Source organism: Canis lupus, chromosome 2 (assembly GCF_003254725.2).
Source record: "Canis lupus dingo isolate Sandy chromosome 2, ASM325472v2, whole genome shotgun sequence".
Classification (NCBI taxonomy): Eukaryota; Metazoa; Chordata; class Mammalia; order Carnivora; family Canidae; genus Canis; species Canis lupus.
Window position 1 is genome coordinate 35,073,700 of NC_064244.1, and position 26,151 is coordinate 35,099,850.

A 26,151-nucleotide genomic window follows, 5' to 3' on the forward strand; every position below is an offset into this window, starting at 1 on the left:
AGGAAAAGGGCCCTTGCAGGAAATTTCATGCAGATGGATAATATTACATTATTGCTAGACCTTAAATTGCATTTGTAAAACAGTCTTGGCAAGAGATCAGGTGCTGCAAGTAGGCAGGAGTTAGATCTTGAGTTACTTTTAGGCCAGGCCCAGGAGTTTTGATTTTATTCTGTAGCAGTGATGGTCACTACAAAATTTTGGACTCAAGTATGTATGATGCATCTAGGGTTTTTTTGTTTTGTTTTGTTTTAGAGAGATTATCCTGGCACCTATCAATAAAATAGGTCACAGAAACCCAGATCCCTCTCTTTCAGACAAGAATATAGGTTTTTGGCCTCACCAAAGTCAGAAGCATATTCCTAAGGATTACAAATTTGATTAAAAATCTGGGGAGGGTAAGAAACTTTTGCTTTGCTGCTGGTTTTCACAGCCTGTGGTGTCCTAGGTAAGGATTCAGATGAGTTAAGAAATCTTATGTACAAATCAGGCTGGATTTTTCTCTTTGTGCTTTGATGTGTTTGTCACTAGGATTATAGTTTGCAGGTAACTACAGTGTGAGATGATCTGTGTTTCTCTGTGTATGCAAGGTGGTAGCAGACTCCTGAGAGGGTCTTAATCAGGGAGGGAGTAGAGTAAACCCAGTCTCCAGCTCCAAGAGGCCCCCTGGGGCCAAGTGAAAGGCTTGCTGTTTGAAACTGTCTCTCTTGGTAAATTAACAACAAATCAAGCATACCATGGTATCAAATAAAGGGGATTCGTGGACATGGTGCTGTTAGTTGCTGATCTCAATCATTCAAGGAAGCTATTAAATCTGTGAGCATTAGCATTCTGCCAGGTAATGAGATCTAGTCCTTAGTGTGCCTCGCAGACACACTGATTCTTTACTGATTTGGAACATCTCCCTCTCCTGGCTCCCTCCTTGCTTCATCTTCTAAACTGTCCTTGAAATCAATGAATGGTGATTCAGTATATCACTAGCTAGTGTCTGAATAAGAGAGATTTGGTTTCTACTGTGCCTCCTGTTACAACAAAAACGTGCACTGCATAAATTTAATTGGCTACATTAATGTGTAAGTTTTATCTGCAAAGGGATGGATATGTTTCTGAATAATCTGCAGAGGGGCAGAATTCTGAGTGTATGGCACTGCTTCTAATTAGCTGTTGCTTTAAAACAACCAGATTGAGGCAGACGCTACCCATTTAGAATATTGGTGGATGACAACACTGGCTTGAACAAAGTGACCAGTCTCAAATGGCTACTCCTCTCTGGGCTGCAGGTTGCTAGGGCTCTGGCTGTCTGTTCCCCCCACCCCCTCAAAAAAGGGCGGGGGAAATTGGTGTGTTAGGGGGAAAAAGAACACACATACATGTTGTCTGCCTTTCATAGAGATAATAAACCTACAGAAAGAAATGCTGTTGAGTGGGAGGAAGGCGAAAATATAGGTGGTTTTTTGTTTTGGGTTTTTTTTTCCTCCAGTTCTGCGACGCATTAACCCTGCTGCTGTTGGGATGTTCTCTGCTCAGCCTATTGGCTGAGCCCAGGAGCTGCTGTCCGCCAATCGGGTGGTGGAAGGCAGACAAATCTACCCCGCCACCAGCAAAAACGGCGCGTAACCCTTGCGGTGCCGGCCCAGCCCCGCCAGAGCTGGCGCCACGAAAGAGAGATAGGTGTCTCCAGCTGCTGTTGCCGTTTGGGGCGGGTCGGCTTCTTCTGCTTCCCAGGACCAGGTAGAGGAATAGCGGGAAGCAGCAATGCTCCGCAAGGTGGGAAGCTGGGTAGAAATCTGCTGGGGGGCTACCCTTTTGTTCCTCATTTGCCACCTGGGTTACGTTTGTGGGCAGATCCGCTACCCGGTCCCAGAGGAGTCACAGGAAGGGACTTTTGTAGGGAATGTCGCCCAAGATTTCCTGCTGGATACAGAGAGTCTGTCAGCTCGTAGGCTGCAGGTTGCTGGAGAGGTGAACCAAAGACACTTCCGTGTGGATTTGGACAGCGGAGCCCTGCTCATCAAGAATCCAATTGATCGAGAGGCACTGTGTGGACTCAGTGCCAGCTGCATCGTGCCCCTGGAGTTTGTAACTGAAGGGCCTTTAGAAATGTACCGAGCGGAGGTAGAGATTGTGGATGTGAATGATCACGCCCCCCGATTTCCTCGGCAGCAGCTGGACTTGGAAATTGGGGAGGCAGCTCCTCCAGGACAGCGTTTCCCCTTGGAAAAGGCTCAGGATGCAGATGTGGGGAGCAATTCTATCAGCAGCTATAGACTAAGCTCCAATGAACACTTTGCACTGGATGTCAAGAAGCGCAGCGACGGCAGCCTGGTCCCAGAGCTGCTCCTGGAGAAGCCTTTGGATCGAGAGAAGCAATCAGACTACCGCCTGGTGCTGACTGCTGTGGATGGAGGGAACCCCCCGAGATCTGGCACCGCAGAGCTCCGGGTATCAGTGCTGGACGTGAATGACAACGCCCCAGCCTTCCAGCAATCCAGCTACAGGATTAGCGTGTTGGAGAGTGCCCCAGCCGGCATGCTGCTCATCCAGCTCAATGCCTCTGACCCAGACCTGGGTCCCAGTGGTAACGTCACCTTTTCTTTCAGTGGTCACACCCCTGATCGTGTGAGAAACCTCTTTAGCCTTCACCCTACTACTGGAAAGCTTACCCTTCAGGGGCCCCTAGACTTTGAGAGTGAGAATTACTATGAATTTGATATTCGGGCTCGTGATGGGGGTTCTCCAGCCATGGAGCAACATTGCAGCCTTCGGGTGGATCTCCTAGATGTAAATGACAATGCCCCACACATCACAGTGACCTCGGAGCTTGGGACTCTTCCAGAGAGTGCAGAACCCGGGACTGTAGTGGCACTCATCAGTGTACAGGACCCTGACTCAGGGTCAAACGGAGACGTGAGCCTCCGTATTCCAGACCACCTGCCATTTGCCCTCAAATCTGCCTTCAGGAACCAATTCTCCCTGGTAACTGCTGGGCCCTTGGACAGAGAGGCCAAATCCAGCTATGACATTATGGTCACTGCTTCTGATGCTGGGAATCCTCCTCTGAGTACCCAGAGGACTATTTTCCTCAATATTTCAGATGTGAATGATAACCCACCCTCTTTCTTCCAGAGGTCACATGAGGTGTTTGTTCCTGAGAACAATCGCCCAGGGGACCTGCTTTGTTCCCTTGCAGCCTCTGATCCAGACTCTGGCTTGAATGCGCTTATCTCCTACTCTCTCCTGGAGCCCAGAAATCGAGATGTTTCAGCTTCTTCTTTTATCTCTCTGAACCCCCAGACAGGAGCTGTTCATGCTACTCGATCCTTTGACTATGAGCAAACACAGACACTGCAGTTTGAGGTACAGGCCCGAGATCGAGGCAACCCACCTCTTAGTAGCACTGTGACAGTTCGTCTCTTTGTGCTGGACCTCAACGACAATGCCCCAGCGGTGCTCCGCCCTAGGGCCCGGCCTGGTTCCTTATGTCCTCAAGCACTGCCTCCATCAGTTGGTGCTGGCCATCTAGTCACAAAGGTGACTGCCGTGGACTTGGATTCAGGTTACAATGCTTGGGTTTCCTATCAGCTCCTGGAGGCGCCGGACCCCAGCCTGTTCGCAGTCTCTCGCTATGCTGGGGAGGTACGGACAGCAGTTCCCATCCCAGCTGATCTCCCACCACAGAAGCTGGTCATTGTGGTAAAGGATAGTGGTAGCCCACCACTCTCTACCTCTGTTACTCTTCTAGTGTCCTTGGAGGAAGATACTCATCCAGTTGTCCCTGATCTTCGAGAATCTTCAGCCCCAAGAGAAGGAGAATCCCGCCTGACCCTCTACTTGGCTGTATCGCTAGTGGCAATTTGCTTTGTCTCCTTTGGCTCCTTTGTGGCACTGCTCTCAAAGTGTCTGCGTGGGGCTGCCTGTGGAGTGACGTGCTTTCCTGCTGGCACCTGTGCCTGTCTCACCCGATCTCGAAGGAGGGAGGGGCTTCCCCCTTCCAATGGGATCCTTCGAATCCAGCTAGGGTCAGATGATCCTATCAAGTTTGTTGATGTGGGTGGCCACTCTCATGGCTGCACACCCTTGGCTTCTGCGCCCACTCGGAGCGATAGCTTCATGATGGTGAAGTCACCAAGTGCACCTATGGCAGGGGAGCCTGTTCGCCCAAGCTGCCCACCCTCTGATCTTCTGTATGGGCTAGAGGTGAGACCTTTGCAGGCTCAGCCAACGCTTGAGGGTTATTCTGATCCAGGCATATGGCTGGGTCATGTCTTGGTGTCTCTACACGAACCCTTAGTGAATGGTAATTATGTGGTAGATGGTGTGCTTTAGAAGTGTGGTGTGAATAATCAGAAAGCTGTCACAGACTAGTACTTGTGGTGGGTTATGCCATTATCCGAGTGTAAGAGATGAAGGTAATGATCAAGAGTCAGTGTATTGTGGGAGCATGCTGCCAGCATATGGGAGCATGGAAGGCTCTGTTGCACAAGGGTAGGACATACCAGGCAGTCACCTAAACCCAAGAGGTTCCTTTCTCTTCCTGAATGAGGTGGCCAGGTTCTGGACTACCTTAACTCCAGGTTACCATTTCCCAGTGAATTGAGGGGGACTAATATATCTGCCCCACAGTATCAAGTACTCCTTAACCTACCACAGACAGAACTCTCTGCTTGAAACAGCAGAGAGCACCAAGAGGAGAGAGCCGAGGTAGTTAGAGAGGCATCAAGGTACAAGCAGAGATTTTTCATTCCAGGTCTTCAGGAATCTCAGTCACTGAGATTTGAGCTAGATGTGGGATAATGGGGGCAGGGGAGCATTACTTCTTTGGAGGTGGAGGAGAAAGCAATGTAAGTGAAACCATTTAATGTCAGAAAACTGGTTTGTAGCTGAGGAACTCAGAGATAGCCACTTTGGGAGTCTTTAAGTAGAGTTCTGAATTGGTGAAACCATAAATCCTGGAAACCATGCCCAGCTTCTTCCAGGTGACCTGGGTCAGTCTCAGGAACATCCCCCAGAAGTATGACAACCAGAGGCTGTCATACTCATTCCACAGCTCAAGTCATGGATCTCAGAAAAGCTGAGTCCTATACCCATCAGCTGATATTGAGATTCCTCAAAACACTGATGGGGAGTCAGAACAAGGCTTTATAGGATCCTAACAAATCTCATCTCTCACTTAGCAGCATTTGGCAAGATGGGGGAAGGAGGAGGTTCACATGGGCTTCACAGGGAACCTCCCCTGGAAGGACAGAATTTTGTTGGGTTAAGCAAAGTTAGTGGAATCTTCTAAAGTCCTAAGGGAAGTTGCTGGGACAGAACACTGAGAAGTTTTGTACCACTTTGTCTTCCCTGTTGAGCACCATCTGAGCTGTCAAGCTTTGCTGCCAAGGGGGCTGAATCAACCTGCAGCATGAAATGAGTGGGGAAGTAGGAGGCTTCGTTGACACAGATTTGTCTGTTCCTAAGGTTTCCAGGATTGAGGAGATTTCATAATTGGTTGAGAGCAGACAGACTTTTTGGCCAATCAGACTCAGAGCAGAGGTGGGGGATCTATCTGTTCTTCCTGCCCACCTCTCCTCCCCCTGTTCCCCAGCTCCACTCAGATTCAATTCCCATCCCCCCCCACCCCCGCCATTTGGTGACTAAGAACTGCTGCAGGCAGACAAACCTCGGAGCAGTTTTTAAGAGGCTGAAAGGAGACATAAGAGATTTCAGCTGCTACATTTCCAAGACTTGGGTCTACCTTGGAGACAGGACAGCATAGAGTGAGTGTCCAGGAAAGACCTTCTGGGTCATGGGGCCCAAGACACCCCCACAGCTCACTGGGAAATGGCAAGTGCTGTGCATGTTGTCCTTGTGCTGCTGGGGCTGGGTGTCCGGGCAGCTTCGTTACTCAGTGGTGGAGGAGTCTGAGCCGGGGACGCTGGTGGGGAATGTTGCTCAGGATCTAGGCTTAAAGGTGACAGATCTGTTGAGCCGCCGCCTGCGATTGGGGTCTGAGGAAAATGAACACTATTTTTCCCTGAGCTTGATGAGTGGTGCTCTGGCAGTGAAGCAGAAGATTGACCGGGAAAGCTTGTGTGGTGCCAGTACAAGCTGCCTGCTACCAGTGCAGGTGGTGACTGAACATCCCCTGGAACTAATCCGCGTAGAGGTGGAGATCCTGGATCTCAATGACAACTCCCCGAGCTTTGCCACCTCTGTGCGGGAGATACGCATCTCAGAATCGGCTGCACTTGGGGCACGATTCCCGCTAGATAGTGCCCAGGATCCGGATGTGGGCACCAATACCGTGAGCTTCTATACTCTAAGCCCCAGCAGCCACTTGTCTCTGAATGTGAAGACCCTGAAAGATGGGAAGCTCTTCCCAGAGCTGGTGCTAGAGCAGCAGCTGGATCGTGAAGCCCAGGCAAGACATCAGCTGGTCCTCACTGCTGTGGACGGGGGTGTCCCAGCCCGCTCAGGAACCACTCTTATCTCTGTGATTGTGCTGGATGTCAATGACAATGCCCCAGCCTTTCAGTCCTCGGTTCTACGTGTGGGGCTCCCAGAGAATGCCCCCATCGGTACACTGCTGCTCCGCCTCAATGCCACGGATCCAGACGAGGGCACTAATGGCCAGCTAGACTATTCTTTTGGAGACCATACATCTGAGGTAGTGCGTAATCTCTTTGGCCTAGACCCTAGCAGTGGAGCAATCCATGTGTTGGGTCCCATAGACTTTGAGGAGTCAAGTTTCTATGAAATTCATGCAAGAGCCCGTGACCAGGGACAGCCAGCCATGGAAGGCCACTGTATGATTCAAGTGGATGTGGGAGATGCCAATGATAATGCCCCAGAAGTACTACTGGCCTCTTTAGTCAATCCTATCCTGGAGAGCACACCAGTGGGCACAGTAGTGGGCTTGTTTAATGTGCGGGATCGAGACTCGGGTAGAAATGGTGAAGTGAGCCTTGATCTCTCCCCGGACCTGCCATTTCAGATTAAGCCTTCTGAGAACCACTACTCACTACTAACCAGCCAGCCTTTAGACCGGGAGACCACATCCCACTATATTATAGAGCTGTTGGCCAGTGATGCGGGCTCACCTCCCCTGCATGCACATCTCACCATCAGACTCAACATTTCAGATGTTAATGACAATGCACCCTACTTTACCCAACAGCTCTATACTGCTTATATCCCAGAAAACCGGCCTCCAGGTTCCCTTCTCTGCATTGTGGCTGCCTCAGATCCAGACACCGGGGATAATGCCCACCTCACCTACTCCATTGTAGGGAGTCAGATTCAGGGAGCCCCAGCTTCCTCCTTTGTATATGTCAACCCTGAGGATGGGCGAGTCTTTGCCCAGCGCACCTTTGACTATGAATTGCTGCAAATGCTGCAGGTCATGGTGGGGGTTCGAGACTCTGGCTCTCCCCCACTGCATTCTAACGCATCTCTACATGTGTTTGTCCTGGACCAGAATGATAATGCGCCAGCTGTGCTGCACCCAAGACCCGGCTGGGAACTCTCTGTCCCCCAGCGTCTCCCTCGCTCTGCTCCTCCTGGCTCCTTGGTCACCAAAGTGACAGCTGTGGATGCTGATGCAGGCCACAATGCCTGGCTCTCCTATTCCTTGTTGCCACAGTCCACGGCTCCAGGACTGTTCCTGGTGTCTGCACATACTGGCGAGGTGCGCACAGCCCGGGCCTTACAGGAGGATGACTCTGACACCCAGCAGGTTGTGATCCTGGTGAGGGACAACGGTTACCCTTCACTCTCCTCTACAGCCACAGTGCTGCTGGTTCTGGAGGATGAGGATCCTGAGGAAATGCCCAAATCCAACGATTTCCTCTCAAACCCTCCTGAGCGCTCAGACCTTACCCTTTACCTCATTGTGGCTCTTGCAGCCATCAGCCTCTTATCCTTAGTCACCTTCACCTTTCTGTCAGCTAAGTGCCTTCAGGGGCACACAGATGCCAATGGGGGTGGGAGCCAGTGCTGCAGGCGCCAGGACTCCCCCTCTCGGGACTTCTATAAGCAGTCTAGTCCCAACCTGCAGGTGAGCTCAGACGGCACACTCAAGTACATGGAGGTGACGCTGCGGCCCACGGACTCACAGAGCCACTGCTACAGGACGTGCTTCTCGCCAGCCTCAGATGGTAGTGACTTCACTTTTCTAAAGCCCCTCAGTGTCCAGCAGCCCTCAGCTCTGGGGCTGGAGCCTGATGCCTACCGGTCCCGCTCCAATACGTTGCGGGAGCGGAGCCAGGTGAGGGGCTCCACACCACCCAGGGCGACCCCTGTGGGCTGCCTTGGAGAAGCAGCCCATCCATAGAAGGGACTTTGAATTTGCATCCACTCCTCTCTCAGGTGGGGGTGGGGGCTGTGGGGATGGAGGGGTGCGTGGAGCTCAGTGTTGCCTATATTTTGCACGATTTGGGGGACCTTTTGGACTGATTGCATGGAACACCAAAGTGGGGTTAGGACTCTGAGTACCAGGAAGTGGTGGTGATTGTAGGTGAGGGGGAAGTAGAGCCAGTCTTTGCCACCCACAATGAAAAAAGGCTGGGGTCCAGTAATCTTTACGGCTGGGTTTGGTTATGGGAGGCTGGTCCTGGGTGGAGTCAGTCACGAATCTCCGCCTGTATCCAGCCTCCCCAACTCCTGAGGCAGCTTGCTCTGCCAGTCTCGAGGTTTTCCTCTTTCCACTCCCTTGATGGGTGACTTCAGCTGTTCTTCTCAGCCATCCTTATTCACCCATCAAGCAAACGTATCTGTAGACAGGATAGGTGTTCACTCATGCTTCGTGTGTGTCCTCCCTGCAGAACACACCACTGGCCACATGCACCGATGGGCTCGCCTCACCTCATCACACACACACACACACCTGCATTGGGCTTACATGCATACCACATGTAACTACCAGTGCTTGCTGCCAAGTTCACACTCACTGACTGTCCCCAGGCCCCTCGCAGCTTCCTAACCACCTGGCTGCTGGCCTCAGAGGTACTCATGGTGTGATTTCCCAGGGTCTGCAAGGACTAAGGAGCCTCTTCCTGCCTCTCCACCTGGGACTAGACCAGGTCATCTCTGGCAAGGGTATAAGTCTGGGAACTCTAGGGCAGTGGTAGGCTGCTCTATCCTGCTGGGGCTTTATGCAGAGGTCAGCGGTGCCTCCAGCCCAAAAGCCTCAGGGGCTGGCTGAGCTACTCCATGGCTTAAGGGTTGGATAGGCAGGTGGCAGGAATGTGAAGCACTTGGACTCTGGACACTCAGAGAGATAGGCGTTTGGCTCTGTCACAACCTTTATGTGTTCCTACCATCTAGGATCAGGGCTTTGGGAGGTGACCACAGTCTCTGAGATTCTGTCAAGTTCTTCGTTCTCTGCCTGATGGAAAGCCACAGCCTCTGCCGGATGCCAGGGTGTCCTCGTGAGTGGGGCAACTATAGTAGTACAAGACACAAGTTTCCCCAATCTCGGGAACTTTTATTTAATAGCTATGTTTTACCCTGCCTCTACTGAATCAGAACTAGTTTGAAACAACACCCCCACGTGACCGCTGACTGAGAGAGCCTTACTGCCGTACTTCCTCTGAGTACCACATCTCACTTGCTCTCCCCGACATTTTTGTGGATAGATACTAGCTTCCCCACTTGATGACTGAATTTCACAGAGGTTACATGACTTGCTCAAGTTCCCAGGGTAAGTGGTAGAGAAAGATCTAATTCGGGTCCAACTCCAGAATTTATACTTTGAGTCACTTGCACTTGTAAAGCTGGAGTGCAGAAGGACAGTCTGCATCTGCTGGGATGGGGCATAGATGGGATTTTTTGTCTTTTCAGGCTTTATATGTTAGAGAAAAGTCTTCTGGAGCTCCTTATCACTGAACACACTCTGGATCCGCCATCCTTATGCCTTCCTGTGATTTGTCATGGTTCTTGCATCTCCATGCAGGTTCTCCTGTGTCTAAGGCTGAGGAGTAGGCATCTCACAGCAGCCCTGGACTGGTGCTGGTAACTCGTATTGTACCTGGGATGCTGAATTTCTGGGTTCTGCTCATATCACTGCCATCTGTGCACCTCAGAGAGAGTCATTTGTCAGCCTTGGGCCTGTCTTCTCCCCAGTGTAACCAGAGTGGCTCATATTTCTCCTCCACTTCTGGGGGTGAGCCTGAGAGTTAACTGCCAGCTCACCTCAGAATGAGTAAGGAGATGGCTCAAGGAGTGCTCCATGTGCAATGGGACAATACTCTCTCTGGACTCAGGAGTGAAGTGGCTGGCCAGAGTCCCGCACCTTCATCCAGGTGGGACGTGACTACAGATCAGCTCCTTCGGAGCCCTGGAGACTTAGCTGGCTCTGCTCAGAGGCTGTGGGAGCCCCATCTCTGCTGGGCTCCATCCCAGCAGTTCTCTCCATCCCAGACAGAGCAGCCTTGTTCTTTCCTTCTCAGTCACAGCCATTGACTGGCAGGGTTCTGGGGGTGAGAGTTTCTTGGATCCCCTGCAAAGAATCTGTCTGGCATGACTCCTAAATTAATAATGTGTTTAGCTGTGGGAAGGGATCATTGAGAGCCAAGGGCCTGGAGGAGGTGTCCCTCTGAATATGTTATAACACAACCTGGCGCCAAAAGGGTTACCCCGGAGCAGCAGCCATCTTGCTGCAAGAATGCTTTGTTCCCAGCTGAGGAGCTGAATCCATTCTTTCTAGGGCTGGTGGAATTCTCATCGAAAATCTCCTCAACCACTTTCGATGGGGGGCTGGGGGGGTAGGGGGGCTTCTCTACACCCCTCCTTCTGGTTCTGCAGAAGAGACTTTCAGCACTTGAATCTCAGCTCACAAGTTTTGAGTCTCTGGGCTGGGAGGAATGGGCTCTGCCTTTGGCAGAGGAATCTTTGGGTTTGCTGGTCAGATAAGTGTTATTTTATCTCTCTGTCTCTCAGACCTCTGAGACTTGGAGTACATTTTGTCTTTGGAGATGTCTTCCCCTCCCTCCTCTTATCCTGTTTTCTTCTCTGAGTCTATTTCCCTTTTCCCTCCCTGCCCAGCCCCAGATTCTGGTGACATTCTGACTGTGTGTGATACTCAGCCCCTTTTTCCCCTCTGTTTTCTCCACAGCAAGCCCCGCCCAACACGGACTGGCGATTCTCTCAGGCCCAGAGACCCGGCACCAGCGGGTAGGTGACTGCCTCTCCAGCCCACCCTCTTCTCTGCGGCATTTCCTCAGTGATGACGTGGGAGGCGGTGGGGGAAGGCTCAGAATTTGCTACAAATCGCTCCTTCCCTGAGTTCCAGATTCCAGGGAAGTTTTAGTGTATTGGGGGCTGGTGCACAGACCCCAGAAGGAAGAGGCTGGTACTCTGGCTCTCTGAAAGCTCGCTCCACATGCTCAGCCCCTTCCTGCTCCCCATGCAAACCTGTTCGCATCTCCTCGCCTGAGGTTGGTCTCTTGGTGGGAAGGGAGTGTTTTATACCCATCTAATTCCTACATCCCCCTGCTTCAGGTTGGGCTGGGGTTCAGGCAGAGACTCGAGGGATAGGAGGAGGAGGAGGCACTATCAGCAGTCAGAGCCACCTCCAGAGCCAGTAGGACTGAGCAGGGACAGAGGTGCGGGAGGCCAGGCAGCTGTGGGGGAAGGTGGAGGCTACACAGCTAGAGGCGGGACTGGAGAGGGAGCTCGAAGGGCAGGTGTCCCGGTCCTGCCCTGGCTCCAGGCTGCCCCAGGTCCCTGAAGCTGGTCCTGCCCTATTGTCTCTGCCAGTCTTTCTTATCTCTTTGCCCTCCCCTCAGTCTCTGTCTCATTCACAGTCTCTGCCTCTCCCTCTCTTTCTGTCTCCACCTCAGTTTCAGTCTTTATTGCTGCCTCTTGGTCCCTGCCATCTCTATCTATTTGCACTGATCTGTGCCTTTCATGGCACCTGCCATGCTGGATGCTCAGTCAATGTCGAATTAATAAATGTGACTCAGCCTCTGTCACATCTCTTCTCCATTTCCATTTCCCTGTCTCTTCCCTTGACCTCTTTCCTGTGTTTCCCTCTTGCCTACCATCCTTGTGTTCCTCTGTCTCTTGGCTTCCTAATCTCATATTGTTTCTGCTTCCCTCTCTGTTCGCAGGCTATGTCTCTTTCCTTATCTGTCTCTGAGCATGGAGTCTGTCTCTATCTGAATCCCTGAGCCTGTTTCTGTTACTCTTTCTTTATCTCTCTTTGTCTCCCTTATCCTGTCTTGCATTTCTTTGTACTTGTGGGCAAGCCAGCACACACATGCCCTCCCTCCCCTTCACACACAGTCTTTGATCACTACACACCCTCCCTGTCCAGGCTGCCCCAGCTGCTCATTTCAATTGAGTATGAATTCCTGCTGAGACAGGAACCCCCTGTGGGTGGTGGGGAGGGAAACTAGAAAGATCTTCAGTTGGTCTGAGGGGAGTGAGATGGGCTCTGGGCCAGGCCTCCCTGTTGGGAATCTGGAGCCTGGAGGAGTCCAAGGAATCCAGGAGAGGGAGAGAGGGGGCAGAGTTTAGGCCCCCTTCCCCTGCTGGTCAGACACACTCAAAGCCTGCATTTCCCTGCACGCTTCACATGGTGAGCTCGCACTGCCTCAAGAATCCTGGAGACCTTAGTATACATGGTGGGAACTCCACCACCTTGGCATGTTCAATCTTGCACATGTATCAGGAACTCAGGACATTTCCTAGAAGTCCCCCAGAAGGCAACAAGCCAGATGGCTTGGACTGCTCTTGCCCCTCCCTTGACCCCTCTCTTCTTTTTCCCCAGTGGCCTTGCCAGCCTTTCTATAGTTGATCGGTTAGGTCACTCATATGTTCACTCACGTATTCATTCAGTCGTCACTTACTTACTGGGCATCTACTATGAGCCAGACCCTTTTCTAAATGCTGTCTTTCAAGAATGAACACGCAGAACTCATAGACTTCCAGGCTAGCAGGTGAGACAGAAAATTGACAACAATCACACTAAAAAATAAAAAAATAAAATAAAAAAAAATACTAGTTACAAACCATAGCAAGTTCTGAAAAGAAGAGAATCATGTGAGTGTAATGGTAGAGTGGAGAAAGCCTCTAGGAGAAAGTGACCTTTGAGCTGAGGTGGTGAGAAGCACTGGACAACTTCTAGCCCCTGTGCCCACATGCACCCCAGACCATAAGTTGGTCCTGAAACAGAATTCATTGCTGAAGCTGGAAGGCCCACAGATTGCTTCTGATGTCCCCTCTGGGTTGGGCACCCTACCCCTGCCTCAAGTCCCTTTTCATCAAATAAGAGACTTGGAGGCCTGAAATACACAGGAGCTATTGGGAGAGATATAAGAGAAGGTTCCCTACCTTAGTTAACTTGAGGGAGATGGCACAGACATTCCTGATTGAGTTCCATGATGCCACAGATGAAATAACCATTAAGGGTTCAGTCCAGCAAATACAGCTTTCCTCCTTCATTCATACCATAGTTAGTAAACACCTCTTATAGGCCAGATGGTATTCTAGGTGAAGGAGGCAATAAAATAGGCCTGCCCCCTGCCTTCAAGGAGTTTACCATGTGTTGAATGAGGCAAATACTAACCAAATATAAAAAATAAACATAAGATTGCAGTTATCACAAGTGCTAAGAAGAGCAGTACCTGGTGGTGAGAGCATAAAATAGGGGTTTGACCTGGTCAGGGGGCAGAAGGACATCTAAGAGGAAATGAAGTCATGCTGAGATCTGAATGCTGAATGTAAATTTACCAGCTGAAGGAGAGAGGGAGGAGCATATGCAAAGGCCTTGTGGCAAGGCTTCTCAGAATCAACAAAATGACTGGGAATTCTTTCTTGCCACCACTCTGATGAGTAAATTGGAGTGAGAGGATGAAGAGGAAAGATTTCTCTTATTCAGACTAACTGGTTCTCGTTCCAGACCACTTCCCTGCTCCACACCATCCCTACCATCTTGGGTACTGGCACATAAGCTTCAGAGCAGGGCTGGTGTTGAGCTCTCTAGTAAACCTAGTTCAGGTTCAAATTGGCACTGGGTCACATACCTAGACCAAGGGGATAAAGACATGCTTTGCCAGGTGCTCCTCCTTCCAGCTGGAATCCCTTCTCAAGTCATCCTTCTGGGTTCTTATCTCAACAGCTGTTAGGCACTGAATCCAGCAAACTACTTGTTCCTTCTTGGGCTGTAAACCATGCCCTGCCCTGCAGCTGTTCCCAGTCTCTGCTCAGGGGAGAGAATCTCCATTTAGCTTCTCCCAGTCTCCATTCTGTTCTCCCTTGATAGCTCCCTACGACCTTCCATTCCCCATCCTAGGAGAGATACTAGCCCTGCTCTCCCTCGCTTAGGCAGTCATTCAGCAGACAAGTAGCAACTTATTTTTTTTTTCTCCTTATAAAAAAATACACGCTCATTATAGAAGCATGAGAAATAGAGAAAAAATTTAAAAGAAAAAGCACTATTAATTTCACAACCCAGACAACTCTCACTAACATTTGTTGAATATGGAAATTTTCAAATATGTACAAAAGTAGAACTGTGTAATGAACCTCTCTGATCCTGATGTCCAGCTTCAACTAATGCCCTACTTTGTTTCACTTGGGTCTCTACCCTGTTACTCCCTTAAGCTATTTTGAAACAGACTTTAGCCATCATATAATTTCATCTGCGTCTTCACTGTCTTTAACAGACAATTCTTTTTTTTAAACACGTAAGCACTAATATTAATAAACTATTAATACTGAATAATATAATATTATAAGCTAGTATCATCAAATACTCAGTCTTTATTGACATTTCCCCAGTTATGTGTCTGTTAATGCATTTGCACACTTACCCAAATTAAGGTCCACATTTTGTATTTGGTTGAGTGTCTCAAATCTCTTAAACTTTTTAATATTTTCATATGTGTATTTCTAAACTTTTTTTCTTTGTGCACCCAAACAACACGCACAGGTTTCTTTTCTCTTTTTTTTTTTTTAAATCTGATTTACCTAAATAAATTGTTCACAAACTTGTTCACAAAATATCAAGAACTCGGGTGGTATATTTCTCACCATTTTTTTTTGCTAGTAATTGAGTTCCATCAGCATTATCACCTGTTTGTGTTCTCTTTGCAATATACCACGAGAATCTCCCCCGTCAAAAAAATTTTCAGAAGTTAGTTATTTGTTTCATAACAGCCCTTCATATGGACATGTGATGTAGATTTTAAAAGGTTGACAGGCTTTTACTACATCACAAAATACATAGGTATTTATATTTTAACAGTTAAATCCAGGCTACTGTCAGAGTGCCTTCCCCGGGTTGCATCCTGCTACAGGGAACCTTCTTCACAGCCCAGCTTCTGGGTTGTTCCTTCGCACTCACATCCAGTGCGCCAGAATATAGACTTCTTAGTGCAAGAAATGTGTCTGTGAACGCTTATGTTTTAGGGCCTGCTGCAGGCACTGACACATGGTGGATCCTTGGAAAATGGTCGATTAGACATAGTCCATCTCCTCTACTTTCATTTTTCACCATCTCCTAAATCCTGGAAGGGTCCCCTAGCCCCACTGCCTGCTGGGGCTACAGGGCCTCCGTGGGGAAGCCTCGTGTGGTGTCACGTGTAAGAGGATAGGCTCCAGAGTCACACGAGGCCTCTTTTTGGTCACAGCTCTGCCAGTTACCAGCTCTATGGCTTTAGGAGTCTTTCAATCCCTCTGAGCCCCAAGATTCATCTTCTGGAAAATAGAATCCTGAGAACACTTATCTGCAGGTGGTTCTGAGGCTCAAATAGTCAAGCTAAGCTATAACTGAACTAGCTATAAACTAAATATAAATGTAAACTGTATCTGAACTAAATATATATAACCAAATGTTATATGTATATAACTAAACTAAATTGTATATAATTTAGCCCAGAGAATAGGAAGCTCTCTGCAAATTGTTCAAAAAGAAGTCTCTCCCCCCTCTACTTATCTCATGCCCAGCTTCAAAGAGCTGGCTGCCCGCTCATCTGCTTAGCTTCCAGCGTTCAGCCATTGCCCAAGAATCCTCCCTGCAGCCCAGCCCACGATGGTTCCAGACCCAGCCCTTAACTCACCTTTATTCCCTCAACACCATTACCCAGTCCTCACAGGGCTGCCTCCTAACCTGGTACCTGACCCTGTGGTTCACCCCGGAGGGCTTCTCCTGCTCCCCCACCTTCGTCTTGTTCTCCCCCACTCCATCCCAGTTAGGCTGTCCTTCTTGGCATGAGGCAGCCTTGTGCCCTCCAGGAGGCCCAGTGCCAGCTCAGCAGGGCTGCAGGTAAAGACTCCTGGATTTCCTGGAGCATCCAGTTGAACTGCCCAACTTTTTTCTGGCCTCAGAGGCTTGGGGGCATGTTGCTCTCTCTGCCGGGAAAGCGCTCTCTGCCTGCAATCTTCTGTCGCTTTTTTACTTTGAAATGTTTCAAACTTGTCAAAACCAGTGTGATGAACGTGGAAATACTGTTTTGACCTAGATGGTCTCATCAATTGTTAAGATTTTGCACGTTTGTTTTTTCTCTCTCCGCACACACACCAAACATTTTTTTTCTGAACCATTTGAGAGTGGCAGACATCATAAAATTTGAAAAACTTTGGTATATAACTCTTAATAATAGTAGCGTTCTCATACAAACCATAAAAGAACAATCCCGTTTGAGAAATTTAGCATTAATGCAATAATAATATATAGTCCGCTAGTAGATTTTCATAAATGTTCTTGAAATGTACTTTTAACCTGTTTGGTAGTTTGGGTTTTTTTGTTTTTTTAAAGTAAGCTCTGTACTCAACATGGACCTTGAATCCATGATTCTAAGTTTGCATGCTCTACTGATTGAGCCAGCCACACCTCTGGTATTTTTTTTTTTTAAATCTAAGATTCAATCAGAGAGCATAAATTGCAACTGCTTGCTGTATCTCTTTCATCTCCTTTAATGTAGAACAGCCTCCTTACCTTTTTTGTTTGCTTTTCATGACAGACGTTTTTTAGAGTCCCAGCCAGTTGTCTTTTAAAATGTCCCACAATCTGAATTTGCTTATGATTTTCTCACAGAGAAATGAGGTTAACAGTTTTGGTAGGAATACTGCCTGGTGACCCTGTACACCTCCCACCACATTACGTGGGGAATGACTTCATGTCAGTCTATCTAGTTGTCAGGGCTCCTCACTTTGTTCACTAAGTTAAGTGGTATCTCCAGATATCTCCATTACAAAGATATTTTTAAATATTAGATTAATAAATTGTGAGTGATATTTGAGACTGTGCAGCAAGCGTTTGCTTTTATTATTTTAGTATTCGCTGATGGTTGCTGGTTACAAGGTGGGGATTTTCTATCATTCCTCCTACTTTTGTTTAGCTGGAATTGTCCTGCAGATCACCTGGAAATTTCTTCAAATTTAAATTCCCTGTCTTCTAGTTTCCCTTTTCCTCAGGGAAGCCTGGGCTGATTGAGCTCCCCAGCCCCTACTAAATCAAGAGTTGGCTCTACACCTGGCTCTTTGCCTACATGGCACTTGTCAGAGTTATGATTAAATAACTATGCAATTATTTAATGTCAGCCTCTCAGTATGGACTGTGAGCATCATAGAGACAAACTATTTCAGTCATGTTCCCAACTATAACCCCAGTACCTAGCCCAGTGTCTGGTGTGCAGTCGTTGCTCAGTAAATGTTGGTTGAATAAATGGACACAGAATTCCACCTCTTCTCACTCTGAGGAGAGGAAATGAGCATCCTACTTTCCCCTTCAACCCTCAGTCTCCGTTTGATATGATGGTGTAGAGGTCACACATTGCAGCTGTGCTCTGATCTAAGTCCACCTCCCTGGGGATGGGGAATCCCAGATCAGGGGAAACCATAAGCAGGGACAGGACTTGGAAAAAAAGCATTTCCTGGATGTGCTCACCCACCATGACAGAATGCACAGATGTGCTCACCCTCACTCATGTTCACTCTTATGCATTTTCTCTCTCTCTCTCTCTCACACACACTCTCTCTCTCTCACCCTTTCTCTCTCTCATACGTGTTCAAGGCCTGCCCTGCAGCCACTCCCCTGGTGCCAAATCCTTCCCTCATAGTGACCTAACTCTCCATGGATATTTTCCCATCCATTCAGGCAAAAACTATTTATTGATGAACTTCGGTGTGCCAGATGGTGCCAAGGATCACCTAATGGACTGTGTGTGTGTCAGGGTGTTTCCCTTTCCCCTCAGAAACAGAAATAATGTCATACTGCAAAGTCCCAAAAATGCATGACAATAGTCACTGTGGTAAAAATCCAAGCTGGATTGGAATTCCTTTGGATCCTTTATAGGTTAGCATTTTTAACAATTATCAATCACTTCATGTTTTTTCTCAATGCTTAGAGTGTCTGACGGTCTTCGTTAGGTGCTTCAGTAGGAGGCAGGTACCATAGCAGGGTCAGTGCCCCTGGAGCTGTCATGGGGAGGCACCTGGCCTGGTCTGGGTGGGCTTAGGGATCCCTCTGACAGATTTTATTCATGTTACCAAAGCAGAGGTAGGAAACTGGCAGTCTGGAGAACAGTATCTGATGATCTGCTGTGAGAGGGAACTTGAGGAATTAGGGAAGTGCCTCAGAAAAGGTTTGATTTTTATAGATGATGCAAGGCAAGCAAGTATGCTAAGCAAATTTTTCAAAGGAATTGCAAATATTACATGCTCTAATCCTACAGGCCATCTTTTGGCATGGGATGAAGATACAGAGTACTAGATTTGGGTTCCCTGGGAGAGGACAGGAGGGGCCTGAGTGGGGCTGGCCTGGAAGACTGTATTCACCATCCCGCTCTCTCCTCAGCTCCCAAAATGGTGATGAAACCGGCACCTGGCCCAACAACCAATTTGACACAGAGATGCTGCAAGCTATGATCTTGGCCTCTGCCAGTGGTAAGTTGTGCCCTCTGTGTGTTGGGATGGGAGATGTGAGGTTCTAGGAGAATAGAAGTCACCTGCCTTAACCTGCATGGCGTCTCTGGATCTTTCAGCTGCTCTGAGAAGACTCACAAATCCTGGACAAAAAGCCAGATTGAGAAGCAGTTCAGGGTCCTGGGATGTCTAGAGGGAGTGGAAATAGAAAGATTGAGGGAATGTAGAGCAGTAGTGTTGAGAGTCCAGTTTCAGAAGGGGATGGCATAGGTCAGATGCTAGTTCTGTTACTTACTATCTTTGTGAATTTGATCAGTTTGCTTAATCTTACTAACCCTTCTTCAGCCAGGAAAATGGAGGCAGTGGCCTCAAAGGGTTGTTGTGAGGATTAAATGAGATGCCACCACAGAGCACAAAGCACTGGGCGTGACCCAGGCAAGCCTTCAGTCTGTGCACATGGGTGTGAGAGAATGCACTTGGACCCTTCACTTTTTTGTTGCTCCTCCCCCCCACAGAGCAGGATTTTGATTTTTCTAGAAGGCTGACAGAGATCTTCATATGTGATAGAGATTCAGCCCCTGATTGTTGTCCCTGAAGAGTCAAAAGGGTCCTGAGCAGGGGAAACAGAACGATATTAGTACTTAAGAGCACAGGCTTTGGAGGCAGGCCAACCTGGATTCAAATCCTGGCACCCATGCTTCACTGTGAGTTCTCAAGGAAGGTCCTAAGCCCCTGTGAGCCTCAGTTTCAATGACTATAAAATACTATGACAGATCTTACAGCAGTGTTGTGAGGGCCAAAGGGAGGGCCTTAGCGCAGGAATGCCCGAGTACAGGCATGCTCCACAGTGGCTAAAATTGATTAACTTGTATCTTTATTGACCCATAAAAAGCAGAATTAGAAAAATGCCTATTAATAAGGACCAGTTGTGGGAGCAGCAAACCCTAAGCTTCCTGTGGAGAGTGTCAGAGGATTAAGGCATCAAGGCTTAACACAGTGCAGTCAAAGCCCTGGCCCCGAGCATGTGTGGAGGGCTGGTAGAGAACCAGGTAAAATCAGAACAAAAATCACTAAAATCACACCCCTGTACTGTCCTGGGTACATGCTAGGCAAACTTGATGGGCCTTACATCAATTAATCCTCTTACTAGCTCTGCAAGGCAGGTCTGTGATTACTTATATTTGACAAATGAGAGAACTGAGAAAACCCTTGCTCCCAGGTCCTCATTTTGAGCTGCAGATGCATGATTCTAATGTAGTCTGACTCTCAGGTTGATGCCTTTTCTTCTGTGGTGACCACGTCTGCCTGTAGATGTAGCCTATATTTCCCTTGTAGCCGAATAGGTGCAGAGGGTCAGGTCCTCTTCCTATCTTGCTTTATTCTCTCTGACTAGAGGTGCCAGATAAAATACAGGATGTTCAGTTAATTTTAACTTCACATAAGCAACAAATAGTATTTTAGCTTAAGCAGGCACCAAATGTTAGTATTGGGACATACTATAGAAAAAAATTGCTCATTGTTTATGTGAAGTTCATATTTAATCAGGCATCCTGCATTTTTTTGTTGTTGTTAAATCTGGTGAACATCTCCCAGATGCCTGTGGGCCTGAGTGAAGCCGGGCCCATGGTAGGTGAAGAGGGTGAGGAAGAGGAAGTGACAGAGCCGGCCCAGGTCGGGAGTGCTGTGCTTCTGGAGAGGCCAAATACAGAGTGTGACAGAGGCAGGTGGGTGGGTCTGGGAGATGCCAAGCCGGGTTCTTGAGGAAAGTAAACTGACAGGCATATTTAGCTCTTGTGGTTTTTAGCATTACAGCCAGGAAGCAGGCTTTTTGACCTAAATCCACATTTATAAAACAGAAATGGAATTGGTATTTATGGCCTACAACTATCCTGGGTCACTGCAGGCTGGCTCCCCAGTCAGGGCTCCACCCCTCCAGCCCACACAGCGTCTGACCTGAGTATAAGCTTGGGCCTTGGGGAATGGATCCAGAAGGTTGAAGTGGCAGGGTCAGGCCCTACTCTCACTTTCATACCTGCTTCCCTGTCTTGAAGCCAGAGAGGTTCCTGGAGTCCAGCCCAGCCTGGCGCTAGGGGCTGCTGAGGGGGAGTAAGTATGAAGGAAACTAAGTACATTTGGGAGGTTTTTAAAATAAACATTTGGAGGGAAGTGTGTTTTCAAGGAGGTTCTGGTTTGTGGTTCAACTGACCCTGGTCTGGCTTGACCAGGCGTCCCTGTCTGGAGATGCTGTTTCAGCGCTGGGTTGGGGTGAGAAGGGCAGGGGGGTTGGGGTGGCCAGGAGCTGGCGAGGAGGCCAGCGCAGCTCTCACTTTCAGGCCAGAGCTTTTTAAAGATTTTATTTTTAAGTAATCTCTACAGGCAACATGGGACTCGAACTCCCAACTCTGAGATGGAGAGTCCCATGCCCCTCCTAGGGAGCCAGCCAGGCACCTCTTCCTTGCTGCTTTTTTTTTTTTTTTTTTAAGATTTTATTTATTTATTCATGAGAGACAGAGAGAAAGAGAGACAGAGGCGGAGGCACAGGCAGAGGGAGAAGCAGGCTCCACACAGGGAGCCTGACGTGGGACTCGATCCGGGGTCTCCAGGATCATGCCCTGGGCTGAAGGCGACGCTAAACCGCTGAGCCACCCGGGCTGCCCTTCCTTGTTGCTTTTTAAAGCGTGTTTCTCTTTGGAATAGAAAAGACCTTGGTCCCCCGCTCACTGCTGTGATGGAGGGATAGGAGGAGGGGCTGCTGAAGAATTGATTGTACAGGTCAGAGCCTGTAGTCTGCCTTCTCCCCGCTCAGATTTATACCTGGGAAAGCAGAGGCCTGAATCACGCAGGGCCTCTGCCAAGGTCACCCAGTTTTTTTTAGTGGCAGAGCTGACCAGAAGGAACTCGAGTGCCAGCCTTGTTCTCTTATGCTCCAGATTTGCACATCATCTCCCTCCTGGTCCAGCCCAACCTTGATGCTCCCATAGGACCTGGGCCGATGGCAGGCCTGTGCTCCTGGTGAGAGGTGGCAAGACCTGCCTTTGTCATTTCCATCCGCTTAGGGTGCTCCCTAGAGATCTAGGATGTTTGTGGGACATAGGTGGGCCTGGCCTGCAATGACCCAGTCAAACCCATACCTTCTCCCTGTTTCTCCCCATTTATTTTCCTTTCTCAAGAGCCTGTGTGCATGCGTGCATGTGTGTGTGAGTGCGTGTGTGCATGTGTGTGTGTGTGTGTCCCTCCACCCCCCCCTTTCTGGCACCTCTGAAGTCTCCCCTTAGGCCTTAAATCACTCTGGAATCCTGGCTCTTTGAAGCCCATGCTGGGCCCCTACCTCCAACCCCTCCATTCCCAGGCTGAATGAGGGGTGCTGCAGGGGAGGGTGAGCTGGGCTCCCTCCTGGAGTTAATTAGGGAAAACGTTGGGAAGTCAGTTGAATGAAAGGGCTGGGGGAGGGGCCCAGCCTGGAGAAAGAGAGCAGGAAGTGGGCAGCTGCTCCCTCCCACTCAACCTCTCTTCCACACAAACCCCCAAACCCCTCACATCCTGGGATTTGGGACTTGAAATGGAGGTTGTAGAAACCTGAGCGCTGGCGCAGGGAGGTGGAAAGCCAGAGTCCCCCCTCACCCCCTCCCTCCTCCCCCTCCATTCCCTTCTCCTTGCCCCTCCCCCTCGGGTGCTGGTCTCTTTCTCAGTCCCTGGTTAGTGTCCCAGGATTAGTCAGCCTCTCTGGCTTTAGGCTTTAGTCTGCCTCTCGACCCACTCCCAGGGTCTAGGGTGGAGTCAAGGGCAGCTGGGAGGAGTGCTCCTCTGCCCTCGGGGCTGGGGCTGGCCTGGGAATTCCTGGGGCTTTAACCCTTCCGCTGCCAGAGGACTCCAGCAGAAGCCCTTGTGAACTCTGAGTCGTGGAAAGTTTTGCTTTTCCTTGCTGGCCCCATTGGGGGAACATGTAGAGTAGACTAGAAGTAATGACACACACTTGGCAGTGGTGAGGGTGGTGGCAGCCACGCCTCACGATGGGCAAGTACCAGGTGCCTGGGTACTGCGTGCTGCTATGGCTTTGAGTTAGTCTTTTACCTTCTCTGGGCCTTGCTTTCCTCTTCTGTAGAGTGAGGATAAATACCACATATCTCACTGGATTGTCTTGGGGAGCTGAAAGCCATCATGCCCGTGCACTCTCTAGCCAAGTGCCTGGCACAGAGTAGGCATCGGCTGCTGGTACTATTATGAAATGAATGCCTGAGAACCACCGCCCTCCCCAGACTAACAACGGAACTGCTAAATACCCACTCTGTGGGTGCTGGCAGGAGAAGGATGGAAGGACCAACAGGTCCTGGTTGCAGCCCTCCAGGAGACCAAGGTCCAGTGTGGAAGGAAACCAGGGCGACTCCCTTGAGGACGGTTAGGGCAAGAATTTGAGAGCGTTTATCTCAGCCCTGAGAAAAGTAACAGCTAGCACGTTTTAAGCCCTTGCCGTGTGATGGGCACTATTCTAGGTGCTTTATATGCTTCATGATCCTGGTTAGCCTTAACCCAAACCTGAAGGGGTAGATGCTATTTTTAACCAGTTTCACAGATCAGAAAACTGAGGAGACTTAGGGGAGTTTAGGTAGACTTGCCCCAAATCAGTTAGTAGGTAAAGGAGCTGGGAATCAAATCTAGGCTGTGTCACTTACCCCCCCACCCCTTGTGCATAGAGGTGGTATTCCCAGGGCTCGTGGGCACTTGGCAGGCATTCATTCACTGGTTGTGCTCTCACAGAGTGACTGCTGGGGACTCAGAGTTTAGCTCCTGACCTTCCTCTGTCTCTTGCAGAAGCTGCTGATGGGAGCTCCACCTTGGGAGGGGGCGCTGGCACCATGGGCCTAAGTGCCCGCTACGGGCCCCAGTTTACCCTGCAGCACGTGCCCGACTACCGCCAGAACGTCTACATCCCCGGCAGCAATGCCACACTGACCAACGCAGCTGGCAAGCGAGATGGCAAGGCCCCCGCAGGTGGCAACGGCAGCAAGAAGAAGTCAGGCAAAAAGGAGAAGAAGTAACGCAGAGGCCAGGCCCAGAGAGCCACAGGGTGGCTTCCCCCCCCCCCCCCCCCCCGCCCCAGCCAGCCCAGTCTCTCCCTTACCTGTACCCAAGCCTCGATTTTCGGGGCTCACCCCCACGATACTGGTAGGGGTCCAGGCCATGCTCCCCTTGGGAAAAGAAACAAGTGCCCAGTCAACACCCCCCTCTCTGCCCCCAAGGGATCGAATATGCAAAGGGAGTTCTGCTGGGAACCCCCATCCAATCAATTGCTGTGCCCGTGGGGGTAGTGGGGTTTGTGTAGACACCATTTATCACTCCTCCTTAAGTTACAGCTGGACTTTCCCATCTTCCAAATTCAATCAGACCCATCTGCCATCCCCTGCCTCCCTCCTTCTCCCTACCCCCTCGGCAGCCCTCTTTCGTAAGTAGGGTGGTCGGGGTGTTGAGGTACCTGGTGACCTAAAAAGTCTCACAGTTCTGAAGAGTTAGAAGGCCATCATAACCTTTAGGCCTCTCCAATTCTCAAACTTCCTCCAAGCATGGTTTGGTGCCAGTCCTTTCATCTCCTTCCCGAGACCAGGCTCAAGTTTTGGGAGATGCAGTCACCATTCCCATGGTACTGATGCTTACTGGATTTAGGTGTGTGGGGGGGTGGCATGTAGCTACCATGCCTCTTCCAAACACCCTCGGGACCAGTGTTTTGTTCTGTTTTTCATTGTTTGATGTTCCCACTGCATGCTGTGACTTTCCCCTCCCCAAACAAGAGACTCCATTGCATGTTCCAAGACAGTATGGGGTGGTGAGATGAAAGGAAGTGTGTGGATGTGGGGGATGGACAAAGCTTGACTGACCGGTTATCAGGGTCTTGTAGAAGGCTTTGTATGTCACCAGGGTACTGGCCAGATCCCCAATTCCAGCCATAAACCAAGTACCAGGCTGGGCCCTCATGTACCATGTAAAGGCAGTAAACTTTGGGCTAAGCTGTTAACATCAGTAGGTTTAAACTGGCATTACAGTCAGAGGAAGGTGTGAGGACATTTAGGACCAGGCCCCTGGAGAGGTCAGAGGGCCCTCTGTGGGTGCTGGGTACTCCAGAGGTGCCAGTGATCTAAGAATCATTGTGGCCCCAGCAGTGAGGGAGGGTCGGGCTGGGCCATTCTTGGTCCCTGGGTTTTGGGGAGACATGGAGCTAGACCTGGGACCAAATGGATGGGATGTCTCAGCCTGGGATCAGGGCTTCTCTGTGGGGCCCTGCGCTCCCCAAGCCTCTGTTCCTTCATTTTGCCAGGTGCCATTTCTTCCCCAGAAGGCCACTGTCCGGGCCCCTCACCAGTCTGCCCCCCAGTGGCCAGAGCCTGGTTGAAGTCCCCCAGTGCCTCCTTGTGCATAGACCTTTCTCTGCCCACCCCTGTCTACCCCGCCCCAGCCTCGTACACCCAGCGGGGCTGTGCAAGAACCCCACCCCAGCCCCGACAGTAGTATAGAGCCCCCCCTTTCGGCTGGTGTAGAGTAGCCAATAGTGTAGTGCGGTGTGCTTTCCCGTGGTAGCGGGTGGGTGGAGGGCTCCGTGCCAACTGCCCTTGAATCCGCCAGCGGCGGCCGTGCTGTGTTTTGTGCTGTGTCCACGCGCTGCGGCGCCCCCCTCCCCTGTACTGACGCCTAGAAGTGCTTCTCTTTGCATAGTCACGTAGCTGCCCCACCCACTCCCCTTCCTGTGTTTCACGCAAGTTTTATACTCTAATATTTATATGGCTTTTTTTCTTTGAAAAAAATTAAAACGTTTCTTCTGAAAGCTTGAACGCTTCTGTGTAAGGGATGGAGGCTCCTGGCGAGTATGGATGAAGGGATGCGCAGAGCGGTGCGTGCTGGACGAAGGGCGGCGGGATCGCCAGGCGACGATGATGTTTGCGTCTCGGTTTGGTGTCATTGCCCACGAGTCTGTATGTGACTGTCACGTGGCTGTGTGCTAGAGGTACTGCTGTGCAGCGGCAGCAGAGCACGACTGTGATTGTGCTTGTGGCTCGGTATTGCGCTGCGTGTAATCGGCTTCTGCGTCTGCTGTGGAGGCGGGCATTTCTGAGTGCAGCGTGTCAGCGTGCAGTGGAGTGTGCAGTTGGGCGCAGGCTGCTGTCTCCCTTGCGGCCCTAGGCGCCAGGATCCAGGCGGGAGAGGATGCCCCGGGGCGGGGCGGGAGCGCGTTGGCGCCCGCTGCAGAGCTGGAAACGGGCTGGTGCACCTTTCCTTGGTCTCGCCTCTTCCCTGCAAAATTAACGCCCCGGAGTA

General features: G+C 50.0%; 1 protein-coding gene across 42 annotated transcripts in view; it reads left to right on the forward strand.

The window, feature by feature from the left end:
• The window catches only part of LOC112658945 (protocadherin gamma-C5), a 202,790-nt gene extending 177,130 nt beyond the window's left edge, over nucleotides 1-25,660 (forward strand). For 34 of the 42 annotated variants that reach the window (XM_025445333.3, XM_025445334.3, XM_025445310.3 and 31 more), the window contains 3 exons: nucleotides 11,093-11,151; nucleotides 18,782-18,870; nucleotides 23,659-25,660. In XM_025445333.3, the coding sequence (XP_025301118.1) occupies nucleotides 11,093-11,151; nucleotides 18,782-18,870; nucleotides 23,659-23,885 (375 nt within the window). In that variant the 3' untranslated portion in view covers nucleotides 23,886-25,660. Of the gene's footprint in view, nucleotides 1-1,737; nucleotides 1,765-5,762; nucleotides 8,246-11,092; nucleotides 11,152-18,781; nucleotides 18,871-23,658 lie in introns of those variants that run through there. The other 8 variants (XR_007404067.1, XR_007404066.1, XR_007404068.1 and 5 more) reach the window with 6 other exon arrangements.
• The last annotated feature ends 491 nt before the right edge of the window (nucleotides 25,661-26,151 follow it).